Genomic DNA, 19,576 nt, shown 5'->3' with positions numbered 1-19,576 from the left:
GTAAACTCCCGCTCTTTAACTTGTCCCCTTTAGATTTAATCATTTAATCCTATACTTATTTCTCATCTTTCTGTTCAATTCTATTACAGTAATCAAAAGATTTTAATTCTCAAATGTTTGAAACTAAATAACTGAAGGAAGTACTTGAAAAATATTGTACAAAAAGACAATATAGACTAAGCCTTCCCATTCTACCTAATGGTGTCAGAAACAAGTGAGAAGTAGGCTTCTCAGAAAATAAGCAAATATGGAAGAGTAAGCAAGCATCTCCAAATGCCTACCTTAGAGGCTTTGTGGTGGCACCAGGACTGGGGTCAGAAGCACACTGTATCTGGTTCTTCTGGCCACACACTGCTACTCTGGTCTCTGTGAACTTAATTGGTTATTCATTTCCCTCAGTTTTCTTAACTATAATCCACAGGTAAAAACAGATCCTAGTGTTAAGGGTTCTGAGTGTTAAATGAGTGATTATTGTTTCCTAGGCTTAGATATAAATGCTTTCACACAGTTCATACAATTTAAACCCTCTTAAACAAAATTCACTGTGCACCAAGTCCCCTACCATGATAAATGTTCATAGCAAAATTCCACTGTGCTTCGAGATTGTGGATATTATAATTTCCCTGTCATTACCTTGAAAAGGATGTCACTAGTTCCTGGTTTTAAAGAAACATTGTTCCACTTTTTTTTTTAAAGAAAGAGTGGGAGAGAGTGGGAGAGAGAGAGAGAATTTTTTAATATTTATTTTTTAGTATTTGGCGGACACAACATCTTTGTTTGTATGTGGTGCTGAGGATCGAACCCGGGCCACACGCATGCTAGGCGAGCGCGCTACCACTTGAGCCACATCCCCAGCCCATTGTTCCACTTTTTTAAAAATTCTATATGCAAATATATACTTCACAAAAGATTTAACTTTCAATAGAACATCAGAGTAATAGATATAACTCAATAAAATTCAAAGCAAATAAAATGCCTACTTATGAGAAAAAAAAGGAACATGAATAACAGACTTCTCACTCATCTTAAAATTCTCACTAATCACTACTGATAGAATCTATGCACAATCTGGACAAGTGAAACACCTACATATGGTCTTTTTAGTCCTTCTAAGCTTTAAAGTCAGCTATAGGACAGATAAGCTATAATGACTGTAGACACACAGTTATAACCTGGGTACCTCCAATCCTGGCTAAGGTTGCACAGCTTTCAAACACAAACAGGAGCTTAGCCTATGACAGACCTAGTACCATTAGGCAGGAAATGATTCTATCTCATTCCTTTGCTTTTACCCTCCTGAAGTACATGAGAACTGATTACAGGTTCTATTTAATCCTTATGCAACCTTGTGCTCCCAACATTAGAATTATAGTTATAGTTTGGAATTTATTTTATTCAAGACTTTGGCCTAATTGTGAAAAAGAATCTCAGATTTCTACAATAAAATAACTGGGAATCCATTTTTATTACTACATAACAGATACTTCTTTATATTGATTATTTTATTTAATTCTCAAAAAATCCTTATTGTAGGAATTATCTTTTTTTTTATAGATAGGAAGAGTAAGACACAGAGAGGTGAAGTAAAAACTGACCAATATTTCAATATTACCTATTAGTAAATGGTAGAACCAAGATCCAAACCCAAGCCATGGGTTTCTAGAATTTGTCTTTTAACAACATGTTACATTAGACTGTCTTTCAGAACATTATAAGTCACAACATGAGCACATACATTTCAAACAATCCTCCTACTCACTAGTTAATACTGATAAGCTGGTGAGGGCATCAAAGATGGCTAAAAGTATTAGCATGTGAGATCAGTCTGCCTGGATTCAAATTCCAGCTTAATTACTCAGAAGCTCTGTAACCTGGAAGGAAGTTATATAACCATTTTGTGCCTGAAATACCACATCAGAAAAATTTACATAACTTCAACTCCACAGGATTATTGTGAGGATTCAATGAGTTAATAAATGTAAACTGCCTGACATAATAAATACTTAACGCAATTAATATTCACCATTATTATTTTGTGTGTATGTGTTCAGGTAAATATATAGAGAGAGACTTTTCAGCAAGATAGAAAAAGGCCCTTGCACAGAGCATCTAGAATTTGCTATGATGGTCCCTTTGATTGTTTCTTACTCTGAAATGAACACAAGAGTTCAATTTGTTTTCTAGTACAGATGGAAAGCCAGTGCCATCTAGTGGATATTGATAACAAAGTCCCCAAATAAGAAGGTTGCTCTTAAAGGGGTAAAATTTCTAGATAAAATTTTGATTTTATTAAGATAAATTAAATCTAATACAGTTAGAACTCCCTGAGAAATTACATGTAGTAGTTTGTAAAATGATTTTTAATTTTTTTAAATTGATAGATTAAAAATTATATGTATTATGGTGTACTATATATATTTTTTGATGGAGCTGGAGATTAGACCCCAGGGCCTTACTCATACTATGCAAGCTCTGTATAACTGAGCTACATTCCCATTCCATTATGTTTTCAAACATGTATACAATTTTATAGATTGGCCAAGTCAAACTCATTAGAATATCTAATCTATATATAATTTTGTGTGGTAAGACCATGTACAATGTACCTTCTCAGTAATTTTTAAGTATACAATACATTATTAACACTATAGTCACCATGTTGTTCAACAGAATTTATCCATCATGACAGAAATTTTGTGCCCTTTGACCTATTTGGACACACACTCACACCCATTCACACACACACACACTCCAGCCCCCATCACAGTAACCACCCTGTATTTCTATGGGTTTGACTTGTTTTAGATTCTACACTTAATGAGATCATGCAGTAATTGTCTCTCTTTGCCTGGTTTATTTCACTTAGCATAATGTACTCCATATTCTTTCATGTTATCACAAATGGTAGAATTTTCTTCTTCAGTGACTCAACATCATTCCATAGTATACACACAATATTTTCTTTATCCATTTATCTGTTGATAAGTATTTAGGTTGATTCTGTATATTGGCTATTATAAAAAATCCTTCAGTGGATATGAGAATACAGATGTCTCATTGGCAAACTGATTTCATGTCCTTTGGTTATACACCTAAAAGGGGGACTCCTGGATTATATGATAATTTTATTTTTAACTTCTGAAGAACCTCCATACTGTTTCCTATAATGAGTGTACCAATTCACATTCTCAACAAAAATTCAGGACAGTTTCCTTTTCTCCTCATCCTGGTGCCCTTTTATGCACATCCTTATCAACACCTATTTTTTGTTTTCATGATAGTAGCCATCCTAACAGATAGGAGGCAATATCTCATTATGGTTTTAATTTACTTTCCCCTGATGATTAGTGTGATTGAGCATTTTTTATATACATGTTAACTATTTTTATGGGTTTTTTTGGAAATGACTATTCAGTTTCTTTGTCCATTTTTTAATCAGGTTATTTGTTTCCTTGCTATTGAGTTTTGTGAGTTGCTTGCATTTTTTATATTAACCCCTTATCATGTGTGTGATTTACAAATATTTTTCCCATTCTATATGTTGTCTCCTCTCTGTTGTTTCCTTTTCTGTGCATGAGCATTTTAATTTGATACAATCCCATTCATGTATTTTTGCTTTTATTGCCTGTGCTTAGGGGTCACATCTAAGACTCAGAGCCCAGAAGAATGTCAAAAAACTCCCCAAGTTTTTCTCTTTACAGTTTACAGTTTCAGGTCTACATTTAAGTCTTTGATTAATTTCTTAAAGAGACTGTCATTTTCTAATGTGTGCTCTTGTCAAAAATAGTTGACCTTAAATGTGAATTTAGTCCTGGGCTCTCTATTCTGTTTTATTGACCTACACATACCTATGTGTGCAAGTACTGTGCTGATTTGAGTACTATAGCTTTGTAGTTGATTTTGAGATCAAGTAGCATGAGGCCTATCTTTGTTCCTTTTGCTCTGAATTGCTTTGGATATTCAGGGTCTTTCATAGTTTCAAATGAACTTTAGTATTGTATTATCTACTTTTATGCAATGTACTACTGAAATTTTGATAGGTATTACAATGAAACTATAGATCACTTGGAGTAGTATGGGCATTTTAAGAGTTAGTATTGTTATATGTCTTGTAAAACTATTTAAATATTGTAAAAATGCAATTGGAGGAAGTTTCAACAACTGCAAGCTATAAAATGATTGCTTAGCAAATACAGTGCCAAAAGTATTTTTTTTTTTTTGCATAAGCCAAACAACTGTCAAACACCAACAAAACTTTTTGGGAAGATTTATAATGTTAATGAACTTTTAATCTTCTCTAAATCTCATTTATCTAGAATATGAAATGGGAGTATTGCATGTGTTGAATTCTTCACCTAGTTTTAAAAGGAAGTGATATAACGCTACACTAACATGAAGAATATACAGCATTATCTATCTCAGAATTTTTCTCAGAAGGAAACCTTGATAACTTCTATGATCCTTTCCAATTTTACTATTTTTAAATGTCACTAGATTGGAGAAAAATAATTAAAAGTATGAATTTTTGATATAATTTAAACACCATAAAATGTATCATGTATACCAAGATATTAAGTTATATCATTAAAGGAAATATAAAAACATCATATAACTTTACTTTCTTCCCATCATAAAATTGTTGATAAAAACTTACATAACTTGAAACTGTAAAAACTAACTTCTAATATAGCAATCCTCACTTGCAGGATTCAAATATGCACAAATTTTAGAACCTCAATTTAGTTAGGTGATACAATTCCTCCAACAACAACATAGTTCAAATTTCAGCTATCATTCTATATTAACTGTAATTACATAACAGCTACTGGTTGTTCAGTCCATAATTACTATGTAAATAACGGATCAGCATCATGATCGCTGACCAATCATACCACTTCTTTCAAAGACCCCTGGAGAATGGATACTGCATGTTTTTTCCTCATGTTTTTACCCAGTTAAAACATGGGAAACCAAAGTATGTTGTAACCATGTCTCCCAGACAGATAAACCCATATGACATTTTACAAAGTGGAAAACTAACAAAGGGCACTAACCTATAAAGATGAAAGTTCAGTGAACACTCATAAAATGATAATACTAAAAGTGAAATGTACATGAGGAGTAGATCTGAAAAATGGTAACAGCAAAACAAAGATAGGAGAGACAGAGGACTGTATAAAGTGAAGGCAAGAACAATATTGAAAAGCCACTTCCACAGGGTTCTAATTGACTGTAAATTGACTGTGGAATGCTGACATTGCATCCTTTTCAGAGATTTGGCTATGCATCCAGAGGAACTTAGTGAAGGTGAACTGATTGACATAAACATAGGAAGTGTGATAAAAAGGATGATGGTGTCCCAGAGGAAATGATAACTGCATAAAATTTCACATTAAAGGAACTATTAGCAATATTTCATAACATTGAAAGTATCAAGGATAAAATGTTGGAAGCTGATCAAAACGTGGACAGGAATATGACAGTTCAATTTGCCATAGCATTGAAAAGACGTTTGCTCCACATCATAAGTTGTGTAATGAGGGGTAAGCACTTCAAACTTCAAACTACTCTTTTTTGTTTTTTCAGTACTGGAGATCAAAGTGAGGGTCTCACACATGCTAGGCAAGTGCTTTACCACTAAGCTATATCCCTGTCCCTCTTATGTTGAGACACTAAGTTGCCTCGATTGTCCTCAAACTTGCCATCCTCCTACCTAGATCCCCATAGTAACTGGAATTACAGACTTATGTCACCATGCCAAGCTCATACTATACACTACTCTTTATAAAACAAACACAAAACAAAAAAACTTTAATTCTCAATGTTGCTAATGTTTTAAATTAGTGTTTTTAATAAACATTAGTTTCACTTTTTATTTCACTATATTTATAAACCATACAAAGACAGTTTGTAAGAATTTAAGAAAAAATGTTAAAGTTACAGAAAAATTATTGTTTCTTATTGATTATTAAGATTATATTGCTTTATTTTAGTGTACACAGTCATTTTTATGGTTGTACACTATTGTGCAAAGCAAGAAGTGTGGGTATTGCCAATGCCTAAATTTTTCTTTCATAGGTTTTCATCAATGTCACCATAAATGATTCAGAAGTTGTTACCTATTACCCCACCAGTAGTACAATAGTTAGTCTCCTTCTGAATATATTGCATAAATTACCTGTAGGTTTATGATATTATGTTGAAAGATACCCTTTATCCTAGACAAACCAGACATATGGAAGAGCCTTACGTACCTGGAAGCGGTAACTGAACTAATATACCACTGACTCTTGGGTCCATGTTCAATTGATCAGTTATATCCAAAAGTTCTTCCTGAGAAACATCCTTAGGTTTTAGAATGAGCTCACTACAGATACCTGGAAGAAAAATAAGCAAAATCACTTACCTAACCAAAATATGGTTTTTCATTAATGGTGTTCAACAGTGTGTGCATTTCCTATGCACCCATCCCACTGGAGGGAAAGCCCCTCATACAAAGACAGTGTTCAACATATCATAGGGTAGGATTTCTCAAATAGATCAGATGTTTTCTCATGACTCATACACATTCTTTGGTTATACATTCTTTCCCAAGTGACAATTTGCACTAATTTGATACAACCTACTATTAATATATTTAACCAGAGTAAAAATACCACTACCACCAACACTATTAGGCCAACTAGAACAGAGTAAGGGAGGTTATTATTTCATTAAAGCAAATATAATGAATATGTAGGCCCTTTTAATATTAAGTATTCCTCTAATATCTCCCATAAAATATGAAATCACGTTGAATTCACTCCATAAAAAATCAGAAGAAAACTAGTAAGATTAACATAAACTTTGGTAAATGGATAATCTCTAATAATAATGATACATGTTATTCAAATGATGCTTATTTGATAATCATCATTTATAATGATCACACTTTTAAATAAAAACACTAAACAATAATTCCAACTAAAACACATACCCACCTACTGCTGAAGCAGCTTTTATCTTATTCCTGACATATGTATGGCTTGCTGGGTTGTCTCCCACTAAAATAATACTGAGGTGAGGTCTTCTGTGCCCAAGGGCAATCCATGATTCCACACCTTGATGTATTTCTTTCTGGATTTGCTTGGCCATTTCAGTTCCTGAGATGACAACAGCTTCATATCTATGGAAAATGAAACAAAAAGTTTTAATACTAAAAACGCATATATATTCTTTCTGAAGAGATAAATCATCAGAGCTTAGTTAAAACCAGCACTTAACTTCAAACTTGTGCTCCGTGTTGTGTATGAGTAGCCCCACAGACTTGTGACCTTAAGGCTAAATCAGTTCACTCTTGCTAAAAAATATTTCATTCATTCCACTGCATAAATTTAAGGTACAAGAATGAAAAAAACAAGGATAGGCATCCAAAATTTGATTTTCTCATTTATGCTGAACACTCTTCAGATTCATAAATATATTTGTAATTTTGTGAAGGATTCCAATTCTGCTTTTTAGTTCTACTTTATAATCCACCCCCTATAGGGGAAATGTTTGTCTTTCCCCAAAATTTGTATGTTGAAATCCTAACCCCCAAGGATATGGGATTAGGAGGTGGGTCATTTGTTAGATAATTAGGGCAAAAAGATGGAGTCCTCATGAATGAGACTAGAGAGGGTCTTATTTTTCCGTGTGAGCACACAGAAGATAACTATGCATCAATCAAGGAGGAGGTCCTTACTAGATACCAAATTTCCTGGTACCTTAATCTTCAATTTCAGCCTTCAGAACTTGAGAAATAAATTTCTCTTGTTCATAAGCCACTAAGTTTATGGTATGCTGGTTTAGCGGCCTAAATAAACAAACACACTACTTTATACATTTCTTTATAACTTTCATTCATATACATTTTTTAATTGTCAAGCCACATACTCAAGATCTCTACTATAATATTGGCTACATTATATATTCTTTCTAAAGAGATAAATCATCAGAGCTTAGTTAAAACTAGCACCTAATTTCAAACTTGTGCTCCATGTTGTGTATAAGTAGCCCCCAAAGCTTGTGACCTTAAGGCTAAATCAGTTCACTCTTGCTTAATACATCCTATATAAGAGCCTGAAGCCATGAGCACCATGCTATGCAACTCTTTTAACTTCTCCAAGGAATAATTTTATTCTATCACCCTGATCAACACCCTGACTTAAGCTGTCAGTCTTGTCATGCTTATTACAATTATAGACTAAATCAAATTAAAATAAATATGCTTAATTTTGAGTTTTATTTTTAAAGATAAATTAATAAACTTTTTCCATTATGAATTTTTGTTTCCCATATTTTATGAATTTATTTAAGTGGCCTTTTAATACTAAAATATAAATTACCTTCTATATTAGCAAATATTAAGGGTTGCAGATATGATAAATAATTACAGCACAATTCATTTCTAAGAGACAGTAAAAAAGTAAACACTTTTAATAAATTAATTTGTGTCAGCAATATTCAGTTAGGATAAAACATTCTTATAGAAGCAGGTTTATCTGCTAACAGATAATTCACTCTCACAGTAAAGAACACGTTTATATTTTAAAATACAAAACACTTGGTCTCTGTCTTATGTTTATAGCATATGAATAGAAATGTTGCTGTTGATGCTATTAATTGATTCTCTGTTAAACACAATAATTTGTTCATAGACTACTATGAAGCTGTCCATCACTAAACATGGTCCAGGGTAATTATGGACCAGATGCTATTAAGACATGTGACCCTGAGGATGTCAGAAATGACAATGGCATAAACTGATTCCTAGCTTCCAAAGAGACAAAACAACTATATACAGATTAAATTCGACTACATCCTATGTTAAGTCTGAGAACGTGGAAGGGATTCCTTTACAATAAAGCATTAAGATGTTAAATCAGATTACTATGTATAACTGAAATGATATAGCCTAGCTGGTGTTTGTGAGTAAATTAAGAATTGAGATTCTGAGAATTTTCATTAGTAACTGGTCCTTTGCATTGATCCCTTCAGTCACCTCAGAGCCCAACCAAGCCTACTCTGTAGAAACAATAAGAAACTGAATGAAGCTACCCAGAATTAGCAGAGGCCCCATGAGAGAATGCCTGCATCAGTCTATACGCTAGAAGAACTGAAAACAAATTTTCTGGATCACAGAATGTAGTGCATAAAAAAATGAGACTTTTCAATATGCATACTATTGAAAAGCTAAAAGGGTAAAGTGCACCACTTACATGGAAACTATATTCCAGTTAAAGAAGACATATGAAAAAAAATTTAAGTAAATATTTAATATATCATGTGTGACATAATAGAGGGAAAGGACCCATTTGAGGGCCAAAATTATTTTGTATCAATGGTTAAGGTGAAACTGTTAAAAAAGGTGATATTAGAACAGAAATAAATAAAACTAATAAGTAGTGTGTGAAAAGAATATTAGGCCCAGGGAAGCACATAGCATAGCATGTATGAAAGCCTTTAGGCAGGAGTGTGCTGGCATGTTGGAGGAGCAGCAAGAGTTGCTATAGTGAGGAGAACAAATGAACCAGGAAAAGATAGGAAGTCAGAGAAGTAGCTAGATATCAGGTCATACAAGGCCCTGCAAGTCTTTAAAAGGAGATTGGCTTTTATTGTGAGACAGGCAGCCATTTAGAGATTTTGAGAAGAATGATATGAACTGATTTTCTTTTTGAAAATGAAATCTAGTGAAAATATGGAGGGTAGATTTATAAAATCACAAGGAGAGAAGGAGATGCCAATGAGACCAGTGTATTCCAAGTAAGGGATGCTGGTGCATTCGACAGTACTGGAGGTGCTAAGTTGTCTAATTGGGAATCTTTTTTAGGGCATTTACTGAGATTGGGTGCAGGATTTGAGAAGAAGGATGGAAGTCAAAGATGACACCAATTTTTTTTTAACCTCAAAAATAAGTAAAAAGGAGTTTTTACTAAAATGCAAATTTCCAGGGCCAATTCATGAGCTTCTTTAGACTCATTGCTAAAGAACACTATGCTCACCAAGTTCCAAACTACACACTGACTATATTTTAATTCACCAATGATGTATGTTCTGATTTCTGGGACTTCACATACACTATTCCTTCAGCCAAGCATTCTCTTCTCTTTCTTACCCCTCCAGCCTCCCTGGCAAGTCCATCCAACACATTACTCAAGTCTCAACTTAGAAGCCTTACTACACCATGGAGGAATTGCCTCTGCTAGGGGCTCCTACAGTAGTCTGTTCTTAACCTTCAGTACTATATTAAATTCTTATTAAAATTAATCTCTCTCCCTAGTAGACTCTAAGCTTTCCTTTATTCTCTTGATATTACCAAGGTTTTTAACTTTAATCAATTAGCTAAAGGGTATTTCATTGTTATTTTGATATACATTGCCCTAATTACTAAAGTTTGGATGTCTTAGAGGTGTATTGGCCAAAGTTCTTCTATTGAAGGCCTGTTGTCTCTTTTGACCATTTTTCTGTTCAGTTACATTATTAATCTATGTCCATGTTTTAGTAGTTATTTAATAGTATTTTGGTAATTGTTTAGTAGAACTATATTTTAGTTTAATAGTTATTATTCCCCACAGCTTTATTAAAATATAGTTTAAAAAGACAAACTATAAGTGTGTGTGTGTATTTATGGTGTACAAAATGTTTTGTATATGTATGCATTGTAAAATGGCTAAATAAAGCTAAGTAACATGTCTATCATGTCACAAACTAATCACTTTTTTGTTGTGAAAACATTTAAGATCTATAGTCCTATAATATTCAAGTATGAAATACATAGCCACTATGCTGTACAGTAGATCTCAAGAACCTATCCATCCTAACTGAAACTTTGTATCCTTTGATCCACATCTCCCTAGTTCTTTCTTCTCACCTCTCGCCTCCAGTAACCACCATTCTAATTCTGAGTTCAACTATTTTAGATTTCACATGTAAGCGAGGGCATGTGGTATTCTGTGTCTAGCCTATTGTACTTATCATAAGGTCCACCAAGTTCATTCATGGTATTTCAAAAGACAGGATTTTCTCTTTGTGACTGAGCAACATTCCTTTCTGTATAGTTATATAGCAGATTTTCTTATGCCTTCATCCATCAATGGGCATAGGTTGTTTTTGCATCTTGGCTATTATGAAAAATGCTACAAAGAACATCAGAGTATAGAGACCTCTTCAACAAACTGATTTCATTTCCTTGGAATATATAACCAGAAGTTGGATTGTTGGATCAAATAGTAATACTATTTTTAATCTTTCTAGGAACCTCTTTTCTAGGAACCTCTAATTATCTTCCATAATTGATACATATTCCTACAAACAGTGCACAAAGTTTCCTATATCTCCATATACTCAATACTTGCTATTTCTTTACTTCTGATAATAGCCATCCTAATGGGTATGAAGAAATATCTCATTATGGTTTTAATTTGTGTTTCCTTGATGACAAATAATATTTAGCAATTTTTTCATAAATCTGTTGGCCATTTTTATTTCTTTAGAGAAGTTCGTATTAAAGCCGTGTGCCCTTTTTTATTCATTTGCCCATTTTTAAGTGGATTGTTTATTGAGTTGAATTCCTTATATTTTTATATTAATACTTACTATGTGTAGGGTTTGCAAATATTTTCTCTCATTTTGTATGTTGTCTCTTGACTGTCAAGTATTTCCTTTGCTGTATGTAAAGTTTTGAGTTTTATGCAATCCCATTTTTGTTTTTAAGTCTTATGCTTCTGGGCTCATATCTAAAAACAAATCCTTTCCCAGACCAAAGTCAAAGAGTTTTTCCATATATTTTCTTCTAGAAGATATATGATTTCAGGATTTAAGTCTTTAATCCATTTTGAGTTTTGTATATGGCATGAGATCATCTAATTTCATCCCTCAGTATAATAATATTGCTTTCCCAAAAACCACTTATTAAAGAAACTTTCTCTATTGTGTCCTTTCTCCATCTTCAATTAAATATAAATGTGTGGGATCTCTATTCTGTTTCATTGATCTATATGCTTATTTTTATGCCATATTACTATAACTTGATATTATATTTTGAGATGAGATAGGGTGATGCCTCCATCTTCACTCTTCTTATCCAAGACTGTCTGGCTCTTTAGGATCTTTTATAATTCCATGTGAACTTAAGGATTTTTTGTCTACTTCTGTGAAAACTGCCTTTGGAATTTTGTTAGAACTTACAAATTATCTATAGACAACTAGGGGTAGTATGGATGCTTTAATAATATTAATTCTTCCACTCCACAAGAATGGGATATCTTGTTTGTCTTTTTCAGTTTCCTTCATCAGTGTTTTATAGTTTTCAGTGAATGGATCTTTCATCTTCTTGGTTAAATCTATTTCTAAGTATTTTAGTTTTTATAAGCTGTTATAAGTGGGATTTTTTTTTTCTTTTTCTCATAGTTTGTTGTCAGTATACAGAAATGCTGAGTTTTGTATATTTATTTTATCTTCTGCAAACTTACTGAATTATTAATTTTTTGGTAGAAGTTTTAGGGAGATATATATATATATATATATATATATATATATATATATATATATATGATCATGCCACCACCCCCAATGGGCAGCAGGGGTGGGAGAGACAGAAAGAGAGAGAGGGATAGAAAGAGAGAACTGTTTTTTCTTAATTTGGATGTGTTTAATGTCTTTTTCTTGCCTAATTTCTTTGACTCCAGCTTTTATGCTATATTGAATAGAAGTGGCAAGGGTGGGTATACTAGTCTTGTTCCCAGTTTTAGAGGAAAAGTTTTCAGCTTTTTACCACTGAATATTTTGTTATTTGTGGGTGTGATGTAAGGTTAATATGTTGAGGTAGGCTTCTTATTTGTTGAGTTTTTATCATGAAAGAACATTGAATTTTGTCAAATGCTTTTCATCTACTGAGATGATCATAAGATGGTCATCCTTCATTTTGTTAATGTAGAGCATCATACTTATCTATATGTGTTAGCTTATTTTACCATCCTAATGCTAAATCCCACTTCATCTTGGTATATAATCCTTTCAAATAACTACCAAATTCAATTTACTACTGTTTTATTATTTTTTGCATCTATTTTCATCAGGGGCATTGACTTGTAGTTTCCTTTTTTTGTGATGACCTTGTCTGGCTTTGTTATAGAGGTAATGCTGACCTTGTAAAATGGGTTTGGACATGCTCCCTCTTCCATTTTTTGAAGAAATTTAAAAGGGTTAGTATTGCTTATTAAAGCTTGATAGTGTTCATCATTGAAGCCATCAGGTGCCTAGGGCTTTCTTTGTTAAAAGGCATTTTATTACCAAGTCCAGTCTCTTATTATTGGCCTGCTCATAGCCTGTATTTCTTCATGTTCAGTCTCATAAGTTGTATATTTCTAGGAACTCACTCATTTCTTCTAGGTTATTCAATTTGTTGATGTATACTTGTTTATAGGAGTTTCTTATGATCATTTATATTTCTGTGGAATCAGTGGTAATCATGTAATATCTCTTTAGTTTACAATTTTGAGGCTTCTTTTCCTTTTTTCACATATTTGTGAAATTTCTATTACATACTCTCATTGATACCTAGTTTCACATCAGTGTGGTAAGAAAATACTTGATTTCAATCATCTTCAATTTGCTAAATTTTTTTTTTTTTGGTAACCTAATATGATCTATCCTATGTGTTTGAGAAGAATGTATATTTTTATGGCTGTTGGATGGAATGTCCTGTATTTCTGTTAGGTTAACTTGGTCTGCACTGTTGTCCAAGACCACTGTTCCCTTTTGATTTTCCATCTGGATTATCTATTTTTTAAAGTGGGGTAGTGAAGTTCCTTATCATTATTGTATTGATCTCTATTCCTCTCTAGTTCTGTTGATATTTACTTTACATATTTACAACCATCGTATACTCTTGAAGAATTGATTCCTATTATTATGTAATGACCTCCTTTGCCTCAGATTTGTTTATTTTGTCAAAATATAATAATCCTTTATGTCTTTTGGTTACCATTTGTATAGAGTATCTTTTTTCCTCACTTCGCTTTCAACCCACATTTATACTTAAAACTAAAATATATCTCTGGTGGGCAGAATATAGTTGAACCTTGATTTTTATTCATTAATCACTGCATGTTTTTTGTTTGGGCAATTTAATTCACTTTCATTCAAGATTATTACGGATAGGCAAAGAGTCACTACTATCATTTTGTTAATTATTTTCTGGTTGATTTGTAGATCTTTTATTCTTTGTTCATTTCTTGCTTCTTTCTTCTCAAGCTGATAGCCTTATGGAGAATTCCTTTTTATGTGATGAGTTACTTTTCTTTTGCTGCTTTCAGAATTCACAGAATTTGATTATAATGTATCTGTGTATTTAATCTATTTGTAGTTCTTTGAACTTATTGAATTTCTCTACATAATTTAAGAAGTTTAATGTCATTATTTCTTTAAATAAACTTTCTGCCCTTTTTCTTTCTCTGCTCCTTCTGAGACTCCCATAATTTGCATATTAGTTCACTTGACAGTATCCCATAAGTACTATTTCCTCACTCTTACATCTCTAATTGGGTAAATTTGAATGAGCTGTCTTTGAGTTTACTGATTCTTTCTTCTGTTTGATCAAGTTTGCTCTTGAAGATTTCTTGGAATTTTGGAGGTTTGTTTCAATAGTCCAAAATGTTCAATAGCTCTAGAATTTGAAAACACACACACACACACACACACACATTTTTGTTTTCCTATCTGTGTTAGCTTTTCATTACTGGGACAAAATATTAATCTACTGATAAGGTCAGAGCTCTAATGTCACAAAATACAAGACTCACAATTGATAAAACAGACTTGTTAAAGAGTTATTAGAAATTTGCTGAGATATAGGTAGATCTGAAAATCCCACAGTTTATTATTAACATGGCTCTACAGAGCCCCAGTTAAGAACCTCAGATTTAGGCCCAATACTCTCAAAGGAGGAATCCCAATCTAGTATTAGTGATAGGAGGCCATCATCTACTTTCAGTATGAAGAAAATTATGACGCATAAATGTTTGAAATTGGTCATGAAATACATGCTATCCATAAATATGTACAAACAAGGTATAAGCTATAATCTTTGATCAATTGAAGTAAAAACCCATACCAAAATTAATAAATATTGAACATATATATTGTGGCTAAATTTTAAATTATGTTGAAAAATTTATTTTTAATACAAAAAATATTTTCACCTAGAAAGTATTCTCTTCTCTTTGTTGCCTTACCAGGTTTTAGAAATAAGAATTTTTAAAAATATATTTTGCAAATCAGCTTAAAAGATCTAAAATTGTTGTATTTTGCTTAAAATCTGTTAGAAATTATTAATCCACTATTGAGCAAATAGACCAAAAAGAGAAAAGAACATTTTCAGATTTGAAGCTTTTAGTGAACTATAATTAGTGAAACCAAAGCTGACAAACAGAAACATACCCTTTCAAACCCAAGGAAAGAACTGAACTAATTAAATGATACCCCAAGCAATGTATAAATTATTTTGAAATTCTATGGTGGATTAAATTGTGCCCACTCCCCAAAAGATGTACATGGGACCTTATTTGAAGATAAGGTGTTTATGTATGTAATTAAGGTTTAAGATAACATCAAACTGGAATACAGTGGGGCCCTTATTCCAAAACAACTGCTGTTCTTTTAAGAAAAGAGACAAACACACACAGAATACCCTGTAAAAACTCAGAGAGAACACAGTGACGTAACTACAGAGGCAAAGATTAAATTATGCACCGAGTACTAAAGAATACTAAGGACTACTGGCAACAACCAGAAGCTAGGAGAGAGAACACTGCCCTGAAGATAACTAGATTCCAGACTTCTGGCTTCCAAAATGTGTGAGGATAGAATTCTATTGTTTTAAGTCACCTACTTTGTGGTACCTTGCTACAACAGCCTTATTAAATGAACACCCTTACACAGTACCTGCCCTCCCTGCCACCTCCCAACAAAGGCAGACTTCTCATACTTACTTTTCTCCCCCTTGCTGAGCTAGCTTCTAAATGGGGCTTCATAGGAAAAATAGCAGAAGGGGTGGAAGGGAGTATTGAGGCAGTACTATGCAGTAAAAATTGCTCACCTAAAGCCAGATAGTGTCCACCACTAGCAGCCCTATTATCAGGCAAGTCTTGTAACTGCTTTCAAAGGCAGGCTATTCCCCCATCTAACGAGAATACTTTCTGTGACCTTACCTAAAAGGATTTGGCTAAGAGCTGTTTGACTTGTTTGCAAAAATGGCTCTTTCTCCTAGTTTCTATTTAATAATACAGTCTATTCAAATAACCTGGAACAATATAAAAACAAAGTCATCAGCACTTAGCATTATTTCTATGCACTTATTTACCTGTACTTCCAGAAAATAAATGTAACCATTTTAATCTATGGACTACAACTCAATATAGTGTTTAATAACCACAGCAAAGTAATAAACAAGAAAAATAATCATCACTTTTTGTAAATCAATAAATCCCACCACAAAATAGTAAAATATCAGCAAAATTTTAGCCAAATCAATAGTTTGATTTATACAATTGACAAGTCTTACACCCTTTTTTTCAATCTTCTTTTTAATCAGAATTTGAATAAGAGTTTCAGTAAACTGTTTATTTTAAAGATAAAAAGCCTAACAAAATCATTAGGAAATTCAAAGTTCTCAGCAGTTTCTAACATATATGTTAATCACTTTCTGTTTTATGGCATAACTTACCCATTTTGATTTTGAATTAATAATACCCAAGGGAACCAGAGAAAAATTACATTTGGAATAAAACAAATCACTAGTACAAGGGAGCCTTTTGAGGTGTTTTTAAAGTCAATAAGTGTCAATAAACTTTAAGTTTATGAACGGTTTAAAAACATTTCATTTCATATCCTAAATACTCATACCTTGAAATTATTTCACTAAAAATCATACATTTGAAAGTTAACAGAAGAGAAGCCAAGTTTTTATTATGCATGATTATTTTTTATATTCAATTTTATAACATGTTCACTCGGACCCTAACATGTAAATTAGAACATTGTAACAACCTAAACAAATGTGTGCTTTTTATAAACTGATTTTACCCAGGAAGAATCTTAGATGCTAATCTTTGTGCTGTGAGAACTCCTGGTTCATATGCTGAAATTTAGAGACATATTCTCAGAATAACTGTTTTAAATGTTTAAGAGAATATGTAAGATTACAAAGAAAACCAGGTTTTTTTATATATTGTAATCAAATTATTTCTTTTTTAAAAATGAAGCATTAAATAACAGGATCTAAGGGCAGATCTTTTAACTATCATAATATCAAAGAAATGATTAATATATAAATATAGATGTTTATAGGTATCTGCGTCCACTCTATTTTTTAAATAATTTTTTAGTTGTAGATGGACACACAATATCTTTACTTGTATGTGGTGCTGAGGATGAACCCAGTGCCTCACACAGGCAAGACAAGCACTTAACCACTGAGCTACAGTCCCAGCCCCTCTGCATTCACTCTATATTAATATATTTGTGCTTTTTATTGGTTATATTACAAGCACCAACAGTATTGAGATTTGCTGCTAATATTTACAATGGAAAAAATGCTGGATTTATTAGATGTTAGTGACCTCCCAATCTGTTAACTCAGGATAGCAGTAGTGCCCATTTCCATCAGTTGTTTTAAGAATTTAAAAATATACTGTATGTGAAAAATCTCTGCAAAATGCATAAAGCCTCCTTGTATATTAATAAAAATTTATTTCTCAACAATAAAACTGGATTTCTTAAAGGCAAGATGACATTAATTGTGAAGTTATAAAAAGAAAAATGAAAAAGGGTGAACATCTCTGTTTTAAATCATATAAATGCCCTCACTTTAGAATTACAAAACTTTTGGTTCAAAACACAGGTTTTAATGCGTGTAATCATAGATCATTAAGTGAAGAAACCTGGCTGGTATGATGTTGACAAATACATGACCTGAATCTTAAAGTAAATTATTTCATTTTTCAAGAACTAAACATCAATAGCAATATGACCAGGTTAAGAAGTTGACAAATGATTCAATGTAATATGGTGCACACATTGAAATGTTAAAAAAAAAAAAAAACTAACTAACAACACACAAAAAAAGCTCTTGATGTAATGTTAAATACAGCAGTCATAAGCCTTCTTGGATATATTCAGCTGTAAGATCTTCTTTGGCACTACTATTATGTTAGTTTGGACTATGATTCATTCTGACTACAAAGATTTCTATTTTCTTGGATCCAATTTGCAATTTTTAATAGAAAATATCATTTGTTACAAATTGTTCTTTCAGTTTATCCCACTTTACAGTTCAAATTTCATCTAAGCTATTCCTAACTCTGTCAACAATTTCATCATCTCTAAGCCAAGCTACTTTCAAAACTTATACAGCTGTGAAAGATAATCTAGTGCTTTAGTTTACTTGGGATTTTTTACTCCCCTGCTGCTGTTTTTATAATCCAATCAAGGGTGTTAACAAGAAAATATAACATAACTTCAAAGCATTTCAAAAACAAAGATTCCAGTCATTTAAGATAATGCGAAATTATAACTAAGACCATGACTAACAAGATCTAAGATTAACATCAGTCCCTTTTTTTTTTCCTCTACTGACCCATTTTAATCAAAAACTTGGTTTTGGAAATACACACTATCTCCGAACAGCTGGACACAGATGCAATGATTAAACTAAAGCATGAGATACCAAATGGTAAAACATTTAATTTCTAAATTTTTGACACAAGAACTGCTTAAAAATCAAAATTATATACAGATGGCTATTATATCATACTTTCACTAGAATAAAATAATGCAGTAAGATAGGAAAAACCACACTACATTTGTCAACAAAACAGAATATGATTTTGAGAAACTGTCACTGGACTGCCTTTAAGATTAACTCTACAATGATTAAAATCAATCTATAAAAAATAAACTTTTATAATGGCCTAACTACAGTCTGGGTCCTTCAAGAGTACAATGGGTCTTTAAATCAAATGATAACTCTACTGCAGAGACAGAAATACTGAGTAAATACTAAAGGAAAGTGAAGAAAAATAAACAGTGTTGCTGCTAAAATTTGTCTTTGTTAAATGATTAAACACATCTACCCACTCAAAAAGACATGAATATCTAAATAACATAGCATGTTTACTAGCTCCAAAAATGTATGTGTGTGTTTGTGTGTGTGTGTGTGTATGTATATATATATTTTTTTAATGTTGGCCTAGGTGTAAAAATTATAGCCATTGGCAGTGAGACATACAGAAAGGTGAGGCCTTAATAAAAAGCTGTAGGGCTGGTACACAAAAGTTTATAGATGCTAAAAGAAATAAGAGTATTTGTAAGGAGGGAAAAAAAGACAATCTTTCAAAATAATGATTGGAGAAATCACTAAGCAGCAAGATAAACATGAAACAAATACATGGGATTTTCATTTAGTTACTGAAAATGAGTAGTTCATGTACAGTGATCTAAAGCAGGATTTGGAGAAGTTCCTATGTTGTAGGATACCTGTAAATCTGCTTTGATCCTG

The 19,576-nt window shown here is 32.5% G+C and overlaps 1 protein-coding gene across 1 annotated transcript in view; it reads right to left on the bottom strand.

The window, feature by feature from the left end:
- MTHFD2L (methylenetetrahydrofolate dehydrogenase (NADP+ dependent) 2 like) overlaps positions 1-19,576 on the bottom strand; it is a 120,887-nt gene that overhangs the window by 98,071 nt on the left and 3,240 nt on the right. The window contains exons 3-4 of the mRNA XM_081302963.1: positions 6,981-7,165; positions 6,255-6,377 (exon numbers count right to left, since the gene is read on the bottom strand). Of these exons, the coding sequence (XP_081159089.1) occupies positions 6,255-6,377; positions 6,981-7,165 (308 nt within the window). The remainder of the gene's footprint in view (positions 1-6,254; positions 6,378-6,980; positions 7,166-19,576) is intronic.

The sequence above is a fragment of the Spermophilus citellus genome (genome assembly GCF_964194105.1).
Source record: "Spermophilus citellus genome assembly, chromosome: 8".
Classification (NCBI taxonomy): Eukaryota; Metazoa; Chordata; class Mammalia; order Rodentia; family Sciuridae; genus Spermophilus; species Spermophilus citellus.
Note: the sequence above shows the minus strand (reverse complement) of the source record. Positions and strands in the feature narration are given on the sequence as shown.